Source organism: Monodelphis domestica, chromosome X (assembly GCF_027887165.1).
Source record: "Monodelphis domestica isolate mMonDom1 chromosome X, mMonDom1.pri, whole genome shotgun sequence".
NCBI classification, from domain to species: Eukaryota; Metazoa; Chordata; class Mammalia; order Didelphimorphia; family Didelphidae; genus Monodelphis; species Monodelphis domestica.
This window is the reverse complement of record NC_077235.1, coordinates 73,170,389-73,188,429: the sequence shown is the minus strand read 5'-3', so window position 1 is coordinate 73,188,429 and position 18,041 is coordinate 73,170,389. Positions and strand designations below refer to the sequence as shown.

Sequence of the window (18,041 nt, the reverse complement as noted above, 5' to 3'; positions counted from 1 at the left end):
TAAAAGGGAAATTTGGAAGGCGGTGGGTTTCTGGGGAAAGATAATAAGTTCAGTTTGGACATGATGATTTAAGATGTCTATGAGACATCCTTGTTTGAAATGTCCAGTGGGAGGTTGAAAAGAGACTGGAGATTAGGGCTAGCCAAGGGGATCTGAGAATCAGCATAGAGAAATCATTGAATCCATGGAAACGGATGCAAACTCTAAGTGAAACAGCCCAGAGAAGAGAAACTCCTTATCATGGCTCCTTGCTTTCTACCCCAAGTTGTTTTATAATCCTCCTGGCCAGAATACCTTTTCCAAGGCTTTATGGCTTTACTTGGACTTGTGGTGTCACCTTCTTCCCAGGGGTATCCTATATGGGTTCTTCCACCCAAGGGATCTCCTTATGGTTTGTTCATTTCAGCTGTCTCAGTGTCTAGGTTGAGGAGCCTTTGCTTGGCTTATGCTCTGCTTTGCCCAGCAGAATGACCCTTTTTCTCCTACTGTTACTGGGACTCCTGGACCACCTCCACACAGGCTCTGCTTCCCTCATTGTCACAGAGATTGAGCTCTTTCCTCTTTCCTTTGCAAAGGGCAAAATCTTTCCCCACATTTCCTCAATTCTCAGCTGGCTGTCCTACTCTGGGACTTCTCTGCCTCACTTGTTGCCTATGTCCCAGGAAGCTCATTTTTTGGGATAACTTCACCCACCTTTGAGATCTCATCAGCCCTGGTCCTCCAGGACCTCATCACTATCTGCCTGCCTTTCTGACTGGAGGAGGCTGGGACCACAGACTCCAAACCTCCCTCTATTCAAGGAGACATTTCATTTTTCACCTGGTTGCACCACTTTGGAACTTCTCCCCCTTGTCTCTTTTTGTATATTGCCTCCTCCTTGTAGACTGTCAGCTCCTTGAGGGTAGGGGCTCTCTTTCTTTTGTGTATTTAGAACCTTGCGATTGGCGTTGGGCCAGGTCCATACTAGGCACTTGCTAAATGCTTGTTTATTGATCGAATCATATGTTCCATCATCTTTATAGTTTTCCTAATGCTGAGCCAACAATTCATTCTTAGTATAAATCCAAATTGTTCAGAGGGAATAACCTTGGAAATACGTTCCTGCCACCTCTTCACTAATGCTTTAGCATCACCATTCATTCATAAGATATTTATTTCTCTGCTTTGCCTCTACAGAGCCACATTGTTCTTATAGTATGGATTCAGTGGGGGTAGTTATTTTATTTTTGGAAACAATTTTCTAGTCTTCGAATTTTTTAACCCCTTCCCTTCCATCTTGGAATCAGTGCTGTGTATTGGTTCTAAGGCAGAAGAGCAGTAAGGGCTGGGCAATGGGGGTGAAGTGACTTGTCCAGGGCCACACAGCCAGGAAGTGTCTGAGATCATATTGTAACCAAGGACCTCCAATCTCTAGGCCACCTAGTTGCTTGTATTCTTTCAATTTTGTGACAGAATTCAATCGTTAATCATTGTGGACAGTGATGTTTTTTCTTTGGGAATTTATTTGTGGTTTTTCATTCTTTTTATTAGGTCAGGTTGTTTACATTCCTTCATTATTCTATTAATTTTCCAAATTTATAGTTTTGCAAGAATTCATCCATTTCATTTGGTTGCTAATTTAGTTGGTATTGGCCAAAATAGCTTTAAATTCTTTAGTTGTTGTGAATTCTTATTTATTTTTCATTTTGGTGACTGGAACAACCTCCAGGAAGTGATGCAGAGTGAGAAGAACAGAACCATGAGAACATTTTACACAGAGACTGATACACTGTGGTACAATCAAATGTAATGGACTTCTCCATTAGTGGCAGTGCAGTGATCCAGAACAACTTGGAGGGATCTATGAGCCAAAGACCACTATCTACAGTCAGAGGAAACACTGTGGGAGTAAAAACACAGAAGAAAAACAACTGCTTGACTACATGGGTCGAGGGGGATATGATTGGGGATGTAGACCCTAAATGAACATCCTAGTGCAAACATCAACAGCATGGAAATAGGTTCTGATCAAGGATACACATAATACCCAGTGGAACTGCGCGTCGGCTCTGGGAAGGGTGGGGGTAGGGGAGGAAGGAATAGAATATGATTTTTGTAACCAAAGAATAATGTTTGAAATTGAACAAAAAGATGCAAAAAAAAAAGAAATTTATTTGTGGTTGGACTTGAATATGAAATTGGTGATTGCCAGGGATTTAATTTCTAATCCCAAAATGAGTTACTAAAGTAAAATGTAATTTATGGTAGTTTATTTACAATATAGGGAAGATATTAAGGAATGAGAGAGAGAGAGAAAACTCCGGCTTCCTCTGAGCCAGGTAGAAATTCTAAGGCCCTAATCAGGGAAAAGAGTCTCAAGATGATGGGCCTTTCTCGGAGGTTCACACCTCCAGAAAGGCAGGGAAACTAAGTCAGCCTTTCACTCACCACAGTGGCCATCTAAAAGGAAGCAGTCTGAGGTCTCCTGCACAAGCTCCTCCAGTGGTTCAGTTCCACAGCCAAGTCTAAGTGTCTGTCTTCCAGTCTCTCCTCTGAGTGACTCTTCTTCACTCCAAACTTGAGAGACTGATCCTCCAGTCCAACTCCAAGTCAGAGTTCTTTGATCTATCTTTTCTGGCCTCTGTGGTCATCTATTTAAAGATCTTGTGTCACCTCCTCTAAATTTCACGTCTACCAATCACAGCAGACGCTCTCTCCAGGACTGCCTGCTCTTTAGTTCACAACTTTTTTGGTTAGATTATACCTTTTTTGGTTCTATCACACCTTTAGTAGTTAGTTTGCACCTTTAGTGGTTAGTTATTTTTTTGTAGATAAAAATGGGTAGATCTACTTTAAATACTGAGTTACCACCTTTTTGGGGATTAAAATCTAAAATTAGACTGGGGATTACAATTTTATCTTCCCAGTAATGGAATTTCTAAGTACCTTCATTTTTACAATCAGGGGAGAGCTAAATCCAATCTTCACACAGTGCTTAGTTGTGTGACCCTGGGCAAGTCAAGAGGTGAACCCTGCCTCAGTTTCCTCATATGTAAAAGAAGGATAATAATAGCACCTACCTAGAAGGTTTTTTTTTTGGTGTGAGGATCAAATGAGATCATCTTTGTTTAAAGGGCTTAGCACCATGCCAGGCACATCATTGTTCAGTTGTACCTATCTCTTTGTGACCCCATGGACTCTATAGTGAGTCTTCATTCTACACTGGAGTGGTTTGCCATTTCCTTCTCTAGTGGATTAAAGCAAAAAGAGGCTAAGTAATTTGTCCAGGGTTACATGGCTAGTAAGTATCTGAAGGTTGGATTTGAACTCAGGTCTTCCTGACTGCAGATCTGACCCTCTATCCCTCGTGCCACCTAAATGCCTAAAAAGGCTTCAAAGGAAATGTTCTTTACCTTTTTTATGTTCTGGATCCTTAGGCAATTTGGTGAAGCCTATGGACCCCTTTCTCAGAAAACTATTTGTAAACACACAAAATAAAATACATAGGAATACTAAGGAAATCAATCATATCATATAATATCATATCGTATCGTATCGTATCGTATCATATTATATTATGATTATATTATATTATATCACATTACCTTATCTTATCTTATTATATTGTGCTATGTTGTTATGTACTGTTAGAAAACAGCATACGGTGTAATAGGTCATCTAATATATCACATTACGCTAATATCATATATCATGTGACATATTATGTAAGAAGCACAGCAAGTTGTTGTGGCTTTTTAACAAATGCTGCCCTTCCACCCATTCCCTTCCCTCAGACTCGTGCACATAGCCCAGGACCCTACATGCAGGCTGAGTTCTGGGAATAGCAGCCTTCACAGGAGGGAGAGGGACGAGAGAAGAGAGCTTTGTGAGAAGGAGCCCACCATGTCTGCCACTGCCAACCCCAACTGCCAGCCGACTTCCACCAAGCAACTGCTACAGACTACCAAAGCCCTTTCAGTTCAAGCCTCCACCGCCATCGCTCTTGGGAACAACCCGAGTGGGGAGGTGACCTGGAAACTCACTACAGGGGCTTCAGCAACTGCCTCCAGCAAAGTCACAGGTACTAAATGAGTCAGCCACTCAATAAACACGAAAGAACAATTTCATAGCTAGAGTGCCAGTCCTGGAGACAAGAGGTCCTGAGTTCAAATTTGATCTCAGACACTTCCTAACTGTGTGACCCTGGACAAGTCACTTCACCCCAGTTGCCTAGCCCTGACTGCTCTTCTGCTTTGGAACCCATACACAGCATTGATTCTGAGATGGAAAAAACACAAATTAAGTGCATACTATGTGCCAGGCACTGTGCTAAACCCTAAGCATACAACGATGGCCCCAAAGCAGGTCCCTGCCCTCAAGGAGCTCACAGTCTAATGAGAGAGACAATATGCAAATGAAGATTAGTCCCCAGCAATATTGGGGTAGTCTCAAAGGTAAGCACCAAGATTAAGAAGGACTGAATGGGAAAGACTTCTTGTAGGGAGGTGGGACTGTAGCTGAGATTTAAAAGAAGCCAGGAAGTGAAGATGAGGAGACAGAGAATTCCAGGCAGGGGATCAGTGAGTGAAATTGTCCCAATCCTAGGTGAGGAATGTCATGGGGCAAGTCACTAGATGGAAGAAGAGTACACAGCAGGGAGTAAGGTGTAAGATGCCTGGAAAACCAAGGGGGGACTAGGTTATGAAGGGCTTCTGACCTCTTTTTATTCATTTAAATTTGATCTTGGGGGTAATAGGGAGCCACTGGAGATTATTGAGTAGAGGAGTGACATGATCGATCAGATCACTTAGGTGGCTTGGGTGGAGGACAAACTGGAGAGACTTGAGGCAGCAAGACCCACCAGCAGACTTTCACAATAGTCCAGGCAAGAGATGAGGAAGCCCTGGGCCAGGGTGGTCACAGTGTCAGAGGAGAGAAGAGGGCATATTTGAAAGAAACTGCAGAGGTAGAAATGACAGGCCTTGGCATCAGAGTCAATATAGGGCAATGAGAGAGAATAAGGAATGGAGGAAGACAATGAGGCTATAAGCCTGGGTGACAGGAAGGATGGTGATACTTTCAACAATCATCGGGAAACTAGAAAGTTGGGGGGGGGAGAATAATGAGTTCAATTTTAGACATGTTGAGTTTAAGCTATCTATATGACAGGGGCAACTAGGTAGCATAGTGGCTAGAGCTCCAGGCCTGAAGTTGGGAGATCCTGGGTTCAAATCTGGCCTAGCTGTGTGACCCTGGCTAAGTCACTTAACCCCAACCACCTAGTCCTTGCTGCTCTTCTATCTTAGAATTCATACTAAGAAAGAAGCTGAGGGTTAAAAAAGTTATCTATGTGACATCCAGAATAAGATGTTCAATAGACAGTTGGAGATATAAGACTGGAAGAAAGGAAGAGTTAGTACTGGACAAGTAGATCTGAGAATCATCAGCCCAGAGAGGATAAATTGAATTCAGAAGATCTGATGAGACCACTAAGTGAAATAATGTAGGCAGAGAAGAGGGCCCATGATAGGGTCTTGGGGGAGATACCTTCAGTTATTGGGAATGACTTGGAGGAAGATCTAGTAAAAGATACTGAGAAGGAGCAGCCAGAGAGGTAGGAAGAGGCACAGGAGAGAACAGTGTCACAAAAACTTAGAAAGAGAGATTGTCAACAAAGAGAGTGATCAACAGTGTCAAAGGCTGCTGAGAAGACAAGAAGGATGAGGACTGAGAAAAGAATCAGTTTCTTATATATCTTGGAAATGAGATTTTTGTGACAGAAATTTGCTCTAGAGATTTTCTTCCCAATTTCCTCCTTTCCTTCTAATTTTGCCTGCATTTGCTTTGCTTGTGCAAAAAATCTTTTTTGTTTTATATGACCACAATAGTCCATTTGATCTTCTGTGATCCTGTCACTCATTTGATCATGAACTATATGCCTCTATCTATCTGATAGGCCATTTTGTTCTTTATTCTTCCAATTTGTTATTGATGTCATACCTTATGCAGTGTCATATCTAGCATACTGGACATCCCGAGAGGACCATTTTTAAACCCCTACCTTTCATCTTAGAATCAATACTGTGTGGTTCCAAGGAGGAAGAGAGGTAAGGTTGGGTAATAGGGGTTAAGTGACTTGCCCAGGGTCACCCAGCTAGGAAGCCTCTGAGGCCAGATGTGAACCCAGGACCTCCCCTCTCCAAGGCACCTAGCTGTCCTGAGGATCATTTTTTAACACCCCTCCCTCTTCTTTATGACAAAATTATTTTCAGTAATAATGAATAATAAAAATGGTCAGAAATGAAACACAGTGAAAATGTTCTTTTATTGAACTTCATATATAGTATAATTATGCCAGTAAAAAAATAAAAATAAAACTAAAATAAATATTACAGTATAAAAAGGAAAAATTAACAGATTAATACTTTTTAATTGCACTAATGTATTTTTTTGAAAAAAGGAAAAAACTTATACCTATATATTAGTCTGTCACAGTACTGAACGATAACATTACAATTTTTGTTTTTGAGCCTTAGCATCTACAAATTTGCCGTTAAATTTGTGAAAATTGATCTTCTCATGTTCACATTCAATAGACAGAATAGACTAGCTTGTCAGTCTATCTGTACATGTAGCTGATTGAGGAACACTTTTTATTGATTTTAATTTTGAAAAAGTTCTTTCACGTGAAGGAAAAGCGACACAAATAGGGAAAATCTGAAATGGGTGGGCAAGTTTGGCAGAGATTCATAAAACCTCATTTCCCAGGCAAATTTGAACAAAATGGAAATGTCTGCAAAAGGCACAATTTAGGCATCTTCTAAATCGTACCACTGAAACAACACTTTCTTTTCTTGATTCCTTCGTTCATTTTAAAACAGACAACAGACAATTAAAAGGGAAGAATACATTGAAATCTCAAGATATGATTCAAATTCAGGAAAAGATTTCACAGATGAACAAAAAAAATATTACACTTCGCAGTTCGCGCTACTTCACTGTTTTAAGTTTTAAACACAAATCAAAACACCAAATTTTCACATCGAATGACAGGATTGAAATAACTCAAGTTCTGTTTGTCTCTACAATCACTGTGCTATCATCATATGTTTTGAATCTACTGTTTAAACACAGGAATATGTTGTATCACGGAGGCCAGAGACATGAACTGCGTCTGAAGTGAGCTCACAAGATTCTAACTAAACAAACACATATAGCTGAGTCCGCAAGTGTCGGGAGGCCCGATGGCGGTCAAATAGCAATAATTGAGAACTTAGACAACTTAAAGCAACAAAGATTTTGGAAGGGAGGGAGGAGTATTTTACCACTGACAGTGTAAAGAATTGCCAGTGCAGGAGGAGAAAAAAAGCAGATTGATCTTTAGACTGTTTTGTTCTTGTTTTTAAATTCTCTACAGACAATGCATGTCATTATTGTCTGCATCTGGGCCAGACTGCTCCCATGGCCCAACCCTTGGTATGCTGAAGCATTTATGTCTAAATCATGTATCCATTTGGAGATATCTTGGTATATGGTGTAACATGTCAGTCTATATTTAGTTTCTGCCAGACTGTTTTCCAGTCTTCCCAGAAGTTTTTGTCAACTAGTGAGTCATTACCCCTGTAGCCAGGGATTTTTGCTTTATCAATCTCTGTTTGCTCCTGGATGTTATGTACCTAATCTGTTGTATGGATGGATCTCTTCATATCTTACTCAATACCGAATATTTTTAATTATTACTGCTTTGTACTCTAGTTTGAGATCAGGTATTGTTTAACAATACCTTCTTGGTTTTCTTTTCAATAATTCCTTCCAAATTCTTGACTTATATTCTTCCAGATGAATTTGCTCATGATTTTTCCCCTAGTTCTACAGAACAATCTTCTGGTAGTTTGATTGGTATGGCACCAAATAAGTAAATTTATTTAGGGACAAAATTGTCCCTTTTTGTTATATTGGCTTGGCCTACTCATGAGCAATTTCCCTTCAGGTATTTAGGTCTATATTTGTGTAAAGAGTGTTTTGTAGTCGTATTTATATAGTTGCCATGTATCATAGTAGGTATACTCTCAAGTATTTTATACATTTGGTAAGTTATTTTCATTGGAATTTCTCTTTCTGTATTTTCCAGCTTGGTTTGGATGGTAAATATACAGAAATGCTGATGATTAACATGGAATTATTTCATATGCATTTTATATCTAACGTTGCTAAAATTAATGTTTCAATTAATTTTTAGTTGATTCTCTGGGGTTTTCTAAGTACACCACTCTATCCTCCACACAAAGTGATAATGCTTTTTCCTTCAATTTTTGTTTGTCTTGTCATTGCTGTTCTTAGCATTTCTAGTACTCTAGTACTATTTCTAGTACTCTATCAAGCGGTAATAATGGACATCCTTAGTTTACCCCTGATATTATCAGAAAGGCCTTTAGTTTATTCCCATTACATATAATTCTGGTTCTGGACTTTATTTTATTTTATTAATTATTTCTTTAAAAACCCTTACCTTCCATCCCAGAACCAATACTATATAGGTCTTGGTTCCAAGGCAGAAGAGCGGTAAGGGCTAAGCAATGGGAGTTATGTGACTTGCCCAGGGTCACACAGCTAGAAAGTGTCTGAGGTCAAATTTGAACTCAGGAACTCTGATCTCTAGGCCTGGCTCTCAAACTACTGTACCACCTAGCTGCTCCCATGGTTCTAGATTTTAGATAGCTATAACCTATCACATTAAGGAAAGGTCAAATTATTCCTATGTTTTCTAGTTTGCTTTTAAAATCAGAATAGGCCTGGTTTCTGTTCAAAGGCCTTTTTTATATTAAATTAAATATATTATATCTTCTGATATAATCATATAATTTTTGTTGTTCTTATTATTAATGTGATTGAGGATATTGGATTGTAGTTTTCTTTCTCTGTTTTAGCTTTTCCTGTTTTAGGTATCCAGACCATATTTTTATCATAGAAAGAATTTGATATCATCACTTCTCTTACTTTTTCTACAAACAATTAGAAATGATTGGTCTTTGAATGTTTGACTGAATTTGTTTGTCAATTTCTCTGGCACCTGGAATTTTTTTCCTTTTGGAGTTCATTAATGGATTGTTCAATTTTTCTCCCCTGAGACTGGATTATTTAAATTCCGTATTTCTTGTTTTGTTACTCTGAGCATTTTATACTTTGGTGAATATTCATCCATTTTATTTAGGTTACATAACAGGACAAAATAATCTCTAATAATTTCCTTTATTTCTGTTTCACTTGTGAATTCTCATCATTTTTATGTTGGCAATTTGGTTTTTCTCTTTTTAAGAAAATTTCCCAACAGTCTATTTTATTAATTTCTTTAAAGCAACTCTAAGGTTCGTTAATTCAGCAGGTATTTTTTCTTAAAAAATTGTTAATCTTTTTTTTATTTTCAGAATACCTACTTTGACATTTAATTGGGATTTTAATTTTTTTCCTTACATTTTCTTATTTTTAACATGTTTGCCAAATTTGCTGAATTGTTCTTTCTTTCAGTTGTTGATGAAAGTGTTTAGAGATGTAACTTTCCCCCAAGGATTGCTTTGGCTTTGGCCTATTTGTTTCATTGGCACCTTTAATGAAATTATCTATCATTGTTCTGATTTGTTTTTTGCGTCAACAGTTTTTTAGGATTAAGTTAAATGGTCTCCAATTAATTTGGAATTTTTTCTTCAGTGACCTTTTAGTGAATGCAATTTTTATTGTATTGTGGGCAGTGAAAGTTGAATTTAATATTTCTGCTTTTCTGTATTTGTTTGCAAGGATTGCCCAATTCATGGTCAATTTTTGTAAAGGTGCCATGTACAGTGAAGAGTGTGTATACTCTTTTCTTTCCCTATTCTAGAATCATTAGAGGTTGATCATATCTAACTTTTGTAGAATTCTATTCATGTTCTTAACTTCTTTTTGACTTTCTTTTGTTGTCTTCAGTTCTCTCTGACCACTATTAAAACTTTTTGATGTCTATTCCTCCCAGTAACTAGTTTAACTTTTTCTTTAAGCTATGCCATTGTGTACATAGACATTAAGTATTGATACAAATTCACTGTCCATGGTAGCTTTCAGTAGGGCAGGAAAAGCAATAGCATTTATGTAGCCCCTACTATGTGCTAGGCACTGTGCTTTTACAAGTGTTATCTTGTTTTAATTCTCACAACAACCCTGAAAGGTACGTGCTATTAAAACCCCCATTTTACAGTTGAGAAAACTGAAGCAAACAGAGGCTAAATGATTTGCCTAGTGTCACACAGCTAATAAGTGTCTGAGGCTGGATTAGAATTCAAATCTTCCTGACTCCAGGCCTAGCACTTTATCCACTATGCCACCAGCTGACTCGGTATGATGTAGATTCCTTGTTTGTTTCTTTTGATTAAGTCTATTTTTGCTGTTGCCTGGTCTGAGATCAGATGGCTAAGCTTGTTTTCGAGGCCAGTTGAAGCATAATCTATTTTGTTCTAGTCCCTTATTTTAACTCTGTGAATCTTTATGTTTCAGATGTGTTTCTTGTAAACAACAGATCAAAGGATTCTGCTTTCTAACCAACTTTACTCACTTCTATTTTATGTATGGTTCTCTGATTCACATTCTCAGTCATGACCACTGATTGCGCATTTCCCTTTATTCTATTCTCTTATACTTTTTTTTCCTTTTTTCTCCCTGCTACTTCTTTACAAAGAATATGAGAGTGGTGAGAGAAGAGTGGCCTAGACTCCATACAATCTACTTTGGTTCCTCTGTCTCTGGTCCTTTTTTCCCTCTCACACAGACCCCAATCACTAGTTCTTATCTTTTCTATATTTTATAGCTTATCTTTCTTTCCTTTTAAACCTGTCTTCATGATCCACATTCCAATAGTTAAAGTGCGTTTTGCTAATTCCTCCCTGAATATTCCCTCCTTATTTCCCCCCTCTCCCCTCTCCCAGTTCCTTCTTGTTTCCCTGTGGCGTTAAATGTATTTCTCCATCTAACACACCTCTTTGTGTATTCTACATGCTTTTAACTAGATCCAATAAAAGCAAGGTCCATGTATCTCCCACCCCTGAGTTCCTCAAAGAGAAATCTTTGATTTTATATTCTTCTACAAGTGCAACTGGATTGTGTGAGATAAATTGCTCCCTTTTCATACTCTTATGTCTTCCTTTTTCTTTCCCATCCTTTCTTCTAAGACCATAAAAAACTCCACTCCTAGGACTCCTGTCTTATTTAACTCCTTCTATGACCCCTGCTGACATTACGGTTCTGTGGAGACACTTATATTATATCCCCTGATATATAAACATTTCATCCTTGTCTAGTCTCTCTCTGTTGCTCACACATTTACCTTTTAATCTCTTTCTCTACTCATATATGTATTTCAAGGTTTCTAGTTCACTCTGTTTTTTCCATCAAGAATACTTAGAAGTCTATTTCATTAAATATACACTACCTTTCTTGTAAGATTATATTCAACTTGTATGGGTAAATTATTCTTGATGGCAAGTCCTTCTTTTTTTCCTTTTGGAACATCACATTCCATGTTCACTTCTTCTTTAGAGTCGTAGCTGTTAAATCTTGTGTGATCTTGACTGTGGATCCTCAGTACTTGAAACTCTTCCTTTCTGGCTGCTTGTAATATATTCACTCTGAGTGGAAAACTCTAGATTTTGGCTATGGTTTTCCTAGGAATTTTCATGTTGGGATTTCTTTTTCAGGAAATGATGTGGCGGATTCCTTCTTTTTTCACATTCTCTCTTGTTCAGTAGACCTGAGAAATTCTCTTTCATGATTTTCTAAAATATGATGGTTTTTAGGCAGTACAATGATTCTTAAATAATCTGTCTCTGATCTGTTTTCCAGGGCAGCTGTTTGTCATATAATATATTCTGTATATTTTCTTCTATTTTTCCAGTCTCTTGGCTTTGTTTTCAATAATTTTTGTTGTCTCGTGGAATCGCTAACTTCCATTTGGTCCATTCTAATTTTCCAGAGGTCCATCGCATAGGTAAGGTCCTCATGTACTAAGCTTTTCATTCTCCTTTCATGATGACATCTATGCCTGGAATCTGATTCCTTCCTCAGTTTGCACTGAATCTACCACCTAGCTCTGGGATACCATTGCCAAACCTGCCATTTGGGTCCTGCTCCTATTTTCTGTACAGTGAGTGTCAAGAGACTGTCCCTGATGTATCCCAAATGACCGATTTCCCTAGAAAACAGCCCTAGGCCCCAGGAAGGCTCTGTAAGGGAACTTTCCTGCCTAGGCCTTGTCCTCCACATCCACAGGTTGCTGCTTGCCTCCCTATGCTAACCAGAACTGGAAAAATGATTGACTGTGATTTATCCTTGATCTCATTCTAAGTCTTTGTTGAAGTCAATGCCAGAAGGAGTTACTTTGTAATGCGTCCTCCTACTCTGCCATTTTTGCTGTTCTCTCCCTGGTGCTTTTCTTTTTATTTATGGCCTTTTCAGTCCTCTTTCTGAAATTAGTTTGTTTAGGTTGCCTATTTTCTGTTATGTCGATTGGCATATTTTATAGTTTTGTAGCTCTTTGTTGTGATTTCCTCCTAATTTTTAAAATTTGGATAATCTGATTTTTCTCATTCTTTTAAAAGTTACAGTGGCTAGCCATATATCATATTATTGTTGCCCCTAGATTTTAGCAAATAACTTGGCAAAGTCTCATGTGCTAAGTTTCTAGACAAGACCAAGAGAAATGGGACTCAACAATGTTCCTTTGTGACAGAACTAGTTGACCCAAAGAGCAGTCATTAAATATCAACTTGGAAGGAGGGGTTTAATGGAGGCCCCCAGAGACCCAGATCTTCTGCTACTGAATATATATATTTTTTTAAACCCTTACCTTCCGTCTTGGAGTCAATACTGTGTATTGGCTCCAAGGCAGAAGAGTGGTAAGGGCTAGGCAATGGGGGTCAAGTGACTTGCCCAGGGTCACACAGCTGGGAAGTGTCTGAGACCAGATTTGAACCTAGGACCTCCCGTCTCTAGGGCTGGCTCTCAATCCACTGAGCTACCCAGCTGCCCCCTGCTACTGAATATATTTATCAGTGTCTTGGAAAGCAATCTGAGAAGGGATGTTGCTCTGATTTTTAGATGACCCAAAGGTGAGAAGGGTAGCAAATCCTGATGGGTAGAATGTTGGTCCAGAAGTGATACAATTACATTTGCCAGAGATCCACACTTATGTAAGGCTCCAGAAAGCAACCTCATAAGCACAAGGTGGGGAAAATGTGGCTAGACAGTGAATCTTCTGAAAAAGTTCTGGTATTTCTAATGGGTTGTAAGCTCAGTATAAATACGGTATGGAAGCCAAGACAACTAAGGAAATCTTTGGCTACGTTAGGAGAGACACAATGCCTAGAACGAGGGAGGCGAGAGGTCCATTGTATTTTGTCCTGGCTAGACCACATCTAGAATTGTGTGGTCACTTTTGGGCTCTCCTTTAAAAACAATTTTTGTGGATATTTTGTTTTTATATCACCCTCGTTTCCATATACATCTTCTCTTCTCCTCCCCCCAGGCTCCATCCTTTGTAAGAAAGAATAAAAAAAGAAAACGAAAAGGCAACCCAGCAAAACTAATCAACACATCAATGGAATACAACAGTGCATACCAGGTCCCCCATCCCCCTATCATGCCACCCAGTGTTGGAGTTTAGTCATTGTTGTTATATTCCCATTTATATTGCTGCAGTGACTGTAAATTGTTTCCCCTGTTCTCTTACTTTGGTCTGCATCAGTTCATCTGTCTTCCCATGTTTCTCTGAATTCTTTAGCTTCATTGTTTCTTGCGACATAGTAATATTTCACGACATTCATGCATTACAACTTGTTTAGCTATTCTCCAACTGACAAGCACCTACGTTGTGGGTCTTTGTCACACAGAAGAAGCGCTGTGATAACTATTTTCGTGGACATGGAACCTTTCTATGTATCTTTGTAGGTGCCACATTTTCAAAAGGACATCAGTGGGCTGGAGAGAGTGAAGGGGAGGGCAAGGAGGATGGAAAAAGAGCCTCCCAATCATCCAAGGTGGAGATTGGTGGAAGAAGATGGGAACTTTGAGCCTGGAGAAGGCAAGAGTGACAAAAGATCTCTCTGGAATGATTCTCTGAGCCACCTAGCTGCCTTTGGCATCCTTCCTCAAATGTGAAGGCCAGAACTGGCCACAATATGCCAGGCATGTTCCCCCCAGATTGGTCCACTATGGAATGGCCACTTCCCTCGGCAACGCAGCCCAAGATTGCATTCTCTTTGGATAATCGCACTGCTGGCTCACATGGAGCATACAGTTTGCTAAGAAAACCCTCTGGCCATTTTCTTTTCTTTTCCCTAAATATTCTCTTACTTTGTTTTCACAACACCAACCAAAGTCTTAGTAGGTTCTATTATTATCCTCATTGTCCGGACAAAGTAACTGAGGCCCAGGGCCAGAGCTAGTCAATGTGTGAAGCTGGATTTGAGCTCAGATGTTCCCGATTCCAAGCCCAGTGCTCTGGGCACTGTACTTTTTTTTTAAAACAAGAACTCTTCTCCGACCATCTCTTCCCCCTCCATGTGACTGACTTGTTGAACCATAGTAAACCTGGCCCGCGCGCCTGTTAAATTTCATCTTATGAAGTCCCGCCTCTCATGCTAGCCTCTTAAGATCCTTTTGGATCCTTTCTCTGCCATCTGCCATCCCATTTTCATATAATCTACAACTGTGCTAAACATGCCATCCACACCTACGTAAGCCAGGGATGAAAAAAAGGTTGAAAGAGGCCAGGGCAAGAAAGAGCAGGAAAGATTGTCTAGTGGATAGTGTGCAAGACTTGGAATCGGGAAAACAGGCTCCATTTTATCCTGGATGCTCCACTGTAAGAGAACAGACAAGTCGTTGGACCCTCCTGAGCCTCAATTTCCCCATCTGTAAAATGGGGATAATAATGTCTGGAAGGAGATGTTGTGAGACTTAAATGAGAGAATGTAAATAAAGCAATTTGTGGCCTTGAAGGTGCTGTATGCACTTCGGTTCTTTTTATATAGTAAGGACTCGAGAGCCTTGTGGCACACCACTAGGTTCCTTCCAAGTTGGTGCTAAAACAAACACAGTCAGCAGCTGGGAATCTGGAATTTGGAGAAGCTTAGCTTATAGTCATGAGGAGGCTTCTGACAACACTGATAGAAATGGACAATAATATTGATCATTAGAACGACTGACTCTCCCACTAAAACCAGGTGGGGACGATGGAGAATAAAGATTCTGATTCCAACACAGGTCTGCCTCCCCAGCAGCCTCGACCTTCACCACCAACCTTCCTCCCCGAGGATGGCAAAAATGGCGCCTTCCTTGTTGTTGCTGTTGTTTTCTCCAGAAAATGTTTGTTACCAATTTAATCTGCCAATCTGTTAAAGACACTGAGTGCCGGGCCCCTTCTTCCCTACGGGAGAGGGAGGAGGCCTGGCCAAAGCTCACGGCCACACCGGCCATGCCTGCTGGTTCTGCCCTGGCTCAACACTGCGTGTAGGAGACTGCGGATGTCTGCGTCTTCTCACGGTATGCATGCCTGGGTGTGTCTGTATGTGCCTGAGCCTCTGCGTATGTATGTGTGTGCGTGTTTGTGTGTGCCTTAATGGACTCCCATCCTCCCAGCCAAAAACCAAACCAAAAACCAACCAAAAAATCCAAAGAAAACACCACCACCATCGGGGGCCTTCGTCCTCCTTGTTGTCATTGAGTTTCACCAATCGCTCTCTCCCCAGAAAACTCCTGAGCTATCGCTTAGAAATATTGTCTGGACTCGCCAACCGAGTGCCCCCTTTAAGACATATCTGAGGGAAGAGAAAAAATCTCTCGGCAAACATCTAGTAAATAAATAGTCAGAGAGCCAGATGTGGGGTCTGGAACTGGCCTCCCAGCTCCAAGTTTCCCTCCCTCCCGCAAAGTCCTTCCAGACTCTCCCCTGAAAAATGAAATACACGGACATTCCTTCTCTGATAGGCTATTCCATTTCTGGTGCCCAGAATTCCCCCTAGGAAGTTCTCCTGGCACAGAACCATACCCACACTTCCCTCCCACTTCTCAGAACACACACACACACACACACACACACACATGCTCACACACACTCATACAAGCAAAACCACCGCCAAGTCGATGGCTGAGGTATGGCATGGTGATGTGGGGCCTCGAACATCTCAGTTCTAGATTGGCAGGTTTCAGATCTGAGTCCCAGATACCCCAAGAGCCGGCCTCTTTAGGGGTAAAGTATGGCTCTCGAACAGAAAGTTCAGGACAAGGTATAGAGGTGGATTTCCCTGACCTGGGTCTTGAAGGTCTAGGTTCTAGACCTGGTATTGCGTGGCATGACCCACCTGAAGTGGGAGGTTTAACCTCTTCAGTGGGGTTCAGTTTGTCCACAGACTGCTTCTGCTCTCTTTTTCGAGGAGACTCGAGGGCTTTCCTGAAGAGGAATGAGGTGGGGAGGAAGGAGGCGCGCACCGGTTCTAGTCACAGGTTCTTTGCTTGAGTCCCTAAGGATCCCCAGATCCAGGGTGTAGAGAACCGGCCCGGTGTGAAAAACTCCACTTCTAAGGCGACCCCAGCCCCAGCCTCGACAGAGCCGGCACCGAGTAGGCACTTCGAAAGTGCGTGCTGCCTTCAGATGTTGAGTTGCCCCCAACTCGGCCCCTCCAACCACAGAAGAGGCAGGGCATCCAGAACGGTGCCACCTTCAAATGGAGGCTTGACGATGAGGTCCAAAGGCCTTCCTGGTGGGTTCTGAGCCTTGGCCGTGGGCTCCACGAGTTGGGGCAGGAGACAGCAGTATCAACATGACTGTCAATACCTGGTCAATAGGCACGTTCAGATTCTTGCTGAAGTTTGGTTTCTCAAGTGGGTATAAAAGGTCTTTCCCCTTCCACCACTTTGGAGGGGGCAGGAAATGGCAAAAGGCTCTGGGTTCTTAGCTCTTGTCTCTTCGGATGAGGTATTGGGGTCTCCCCAGCTTTGGTGGAGTCCCCTGGGTTGGGGGCAAGCAATTCCCTAAGGACAGTGGGCCTCCGCCTGGGGATTGGCCAGGCCAGGGCCACCGTCCTTAACCTCCACCCCAACCCTCTGCCCAGCCCCATTCCTTAGGTGGAGTCCAATTCAAAGACTCCTTCACCAGTGGGAGTGGTGAAGAAGCAGGGAGGTGTTGGGGGGTGGCTCCCTTCCACTCCCTCACCACCCCTCTGGTCCCTGGGCCCCTCGCCCTTGAGCTTCAAGCTGTGCTCAAAGTCCAGCAGCTGCCCCATGAAGTTGAAGTTGGGGGAGATGTTGGACTTCTGCCGCTTCACCAGGTCATAGGCATCGTTGAGCGAGAGGTGAAGCTTCTGCATCAGATAAGCCACAGTGACGGTGACAGAGCGGCTGATACCCGCCAGGCAGTGGACCAACACGCCACAGTTCTGGGACACAGCTTCATCTGAGGGAGACAACAATGAGAGCAGTTTGGGAGGGGAGGGGGGGAAAGAGAGACAGAGAGAGAGACAGAGACAGAGAGAGACAGAGAGAGAGAGAGGGAGGGAGGGAGAGAGAGAGAAGGAGAGGAGAGACACAGAGAGACAGAGAGAGAGAGAGAGAGAGAGAGAGAGAGAGAGAGAGAGAGAGAGAGAGGGAGGGAGGGAGGGAGGGAGGGAGAGAGAGAGGAGAGGAGAGAGAGGAAGAAAGAGAGAGATAAGGAGAGGAGAGAGACAGAGAGAGAGAGATAGAGAGAGAGAAGGAGGGAGAGACAGAGACAGAGACAGAGAGAGAGAATGAGAGACAGACACAGACAGAGATGGAGGGAGGGAGGGAGACAGAGAAGGAGGGAGGGAGAGAGAGAATGAGAAAGAGACAGAATGAGAGATAGAGAGACAGAGAGAGAATGAGAGAGAAAGAGGGACAGAGAGAGAGAGGGAGGGAGGGAGAGAGACAGAGACAGAGAAAGAGAGAGACAGAGAGGGAGGGAGGGAGGGACGGAGATGGAGAGAATGAGAGGAGAGACAGAGAGAGAGAATGAGAAACAGACAGAG

The 18,041-nt window shown here is 41.6% G+C and overlaps 1 protein-coding gene across 1 annotated transcript in view; it reads right to left on the bottom strand.

The window, feature by feature from the left end:
- Positions 1–6,285: 6,285 nt before the first annotated feature.
- The window catches only part of DUSP9 (dual specificity phosphatase 9), a 31,476-nt gene continuing 19,720 nt past the window's right edge, over positions 6,286–18,041 (bottom strand). Inside the window, exon 3 of the mRNA XM_056809643.1 lies at positions 6,286–17,452. Within this exon, the coding sequence (XP_056665621.1) occupies positions 17,121–17,452 (332 nt within the window). The 3' untranslated portion in view covers positions 6,286–17,120. The remainder of the gene's footprint in view (positions 17,453–18,041) is intronic.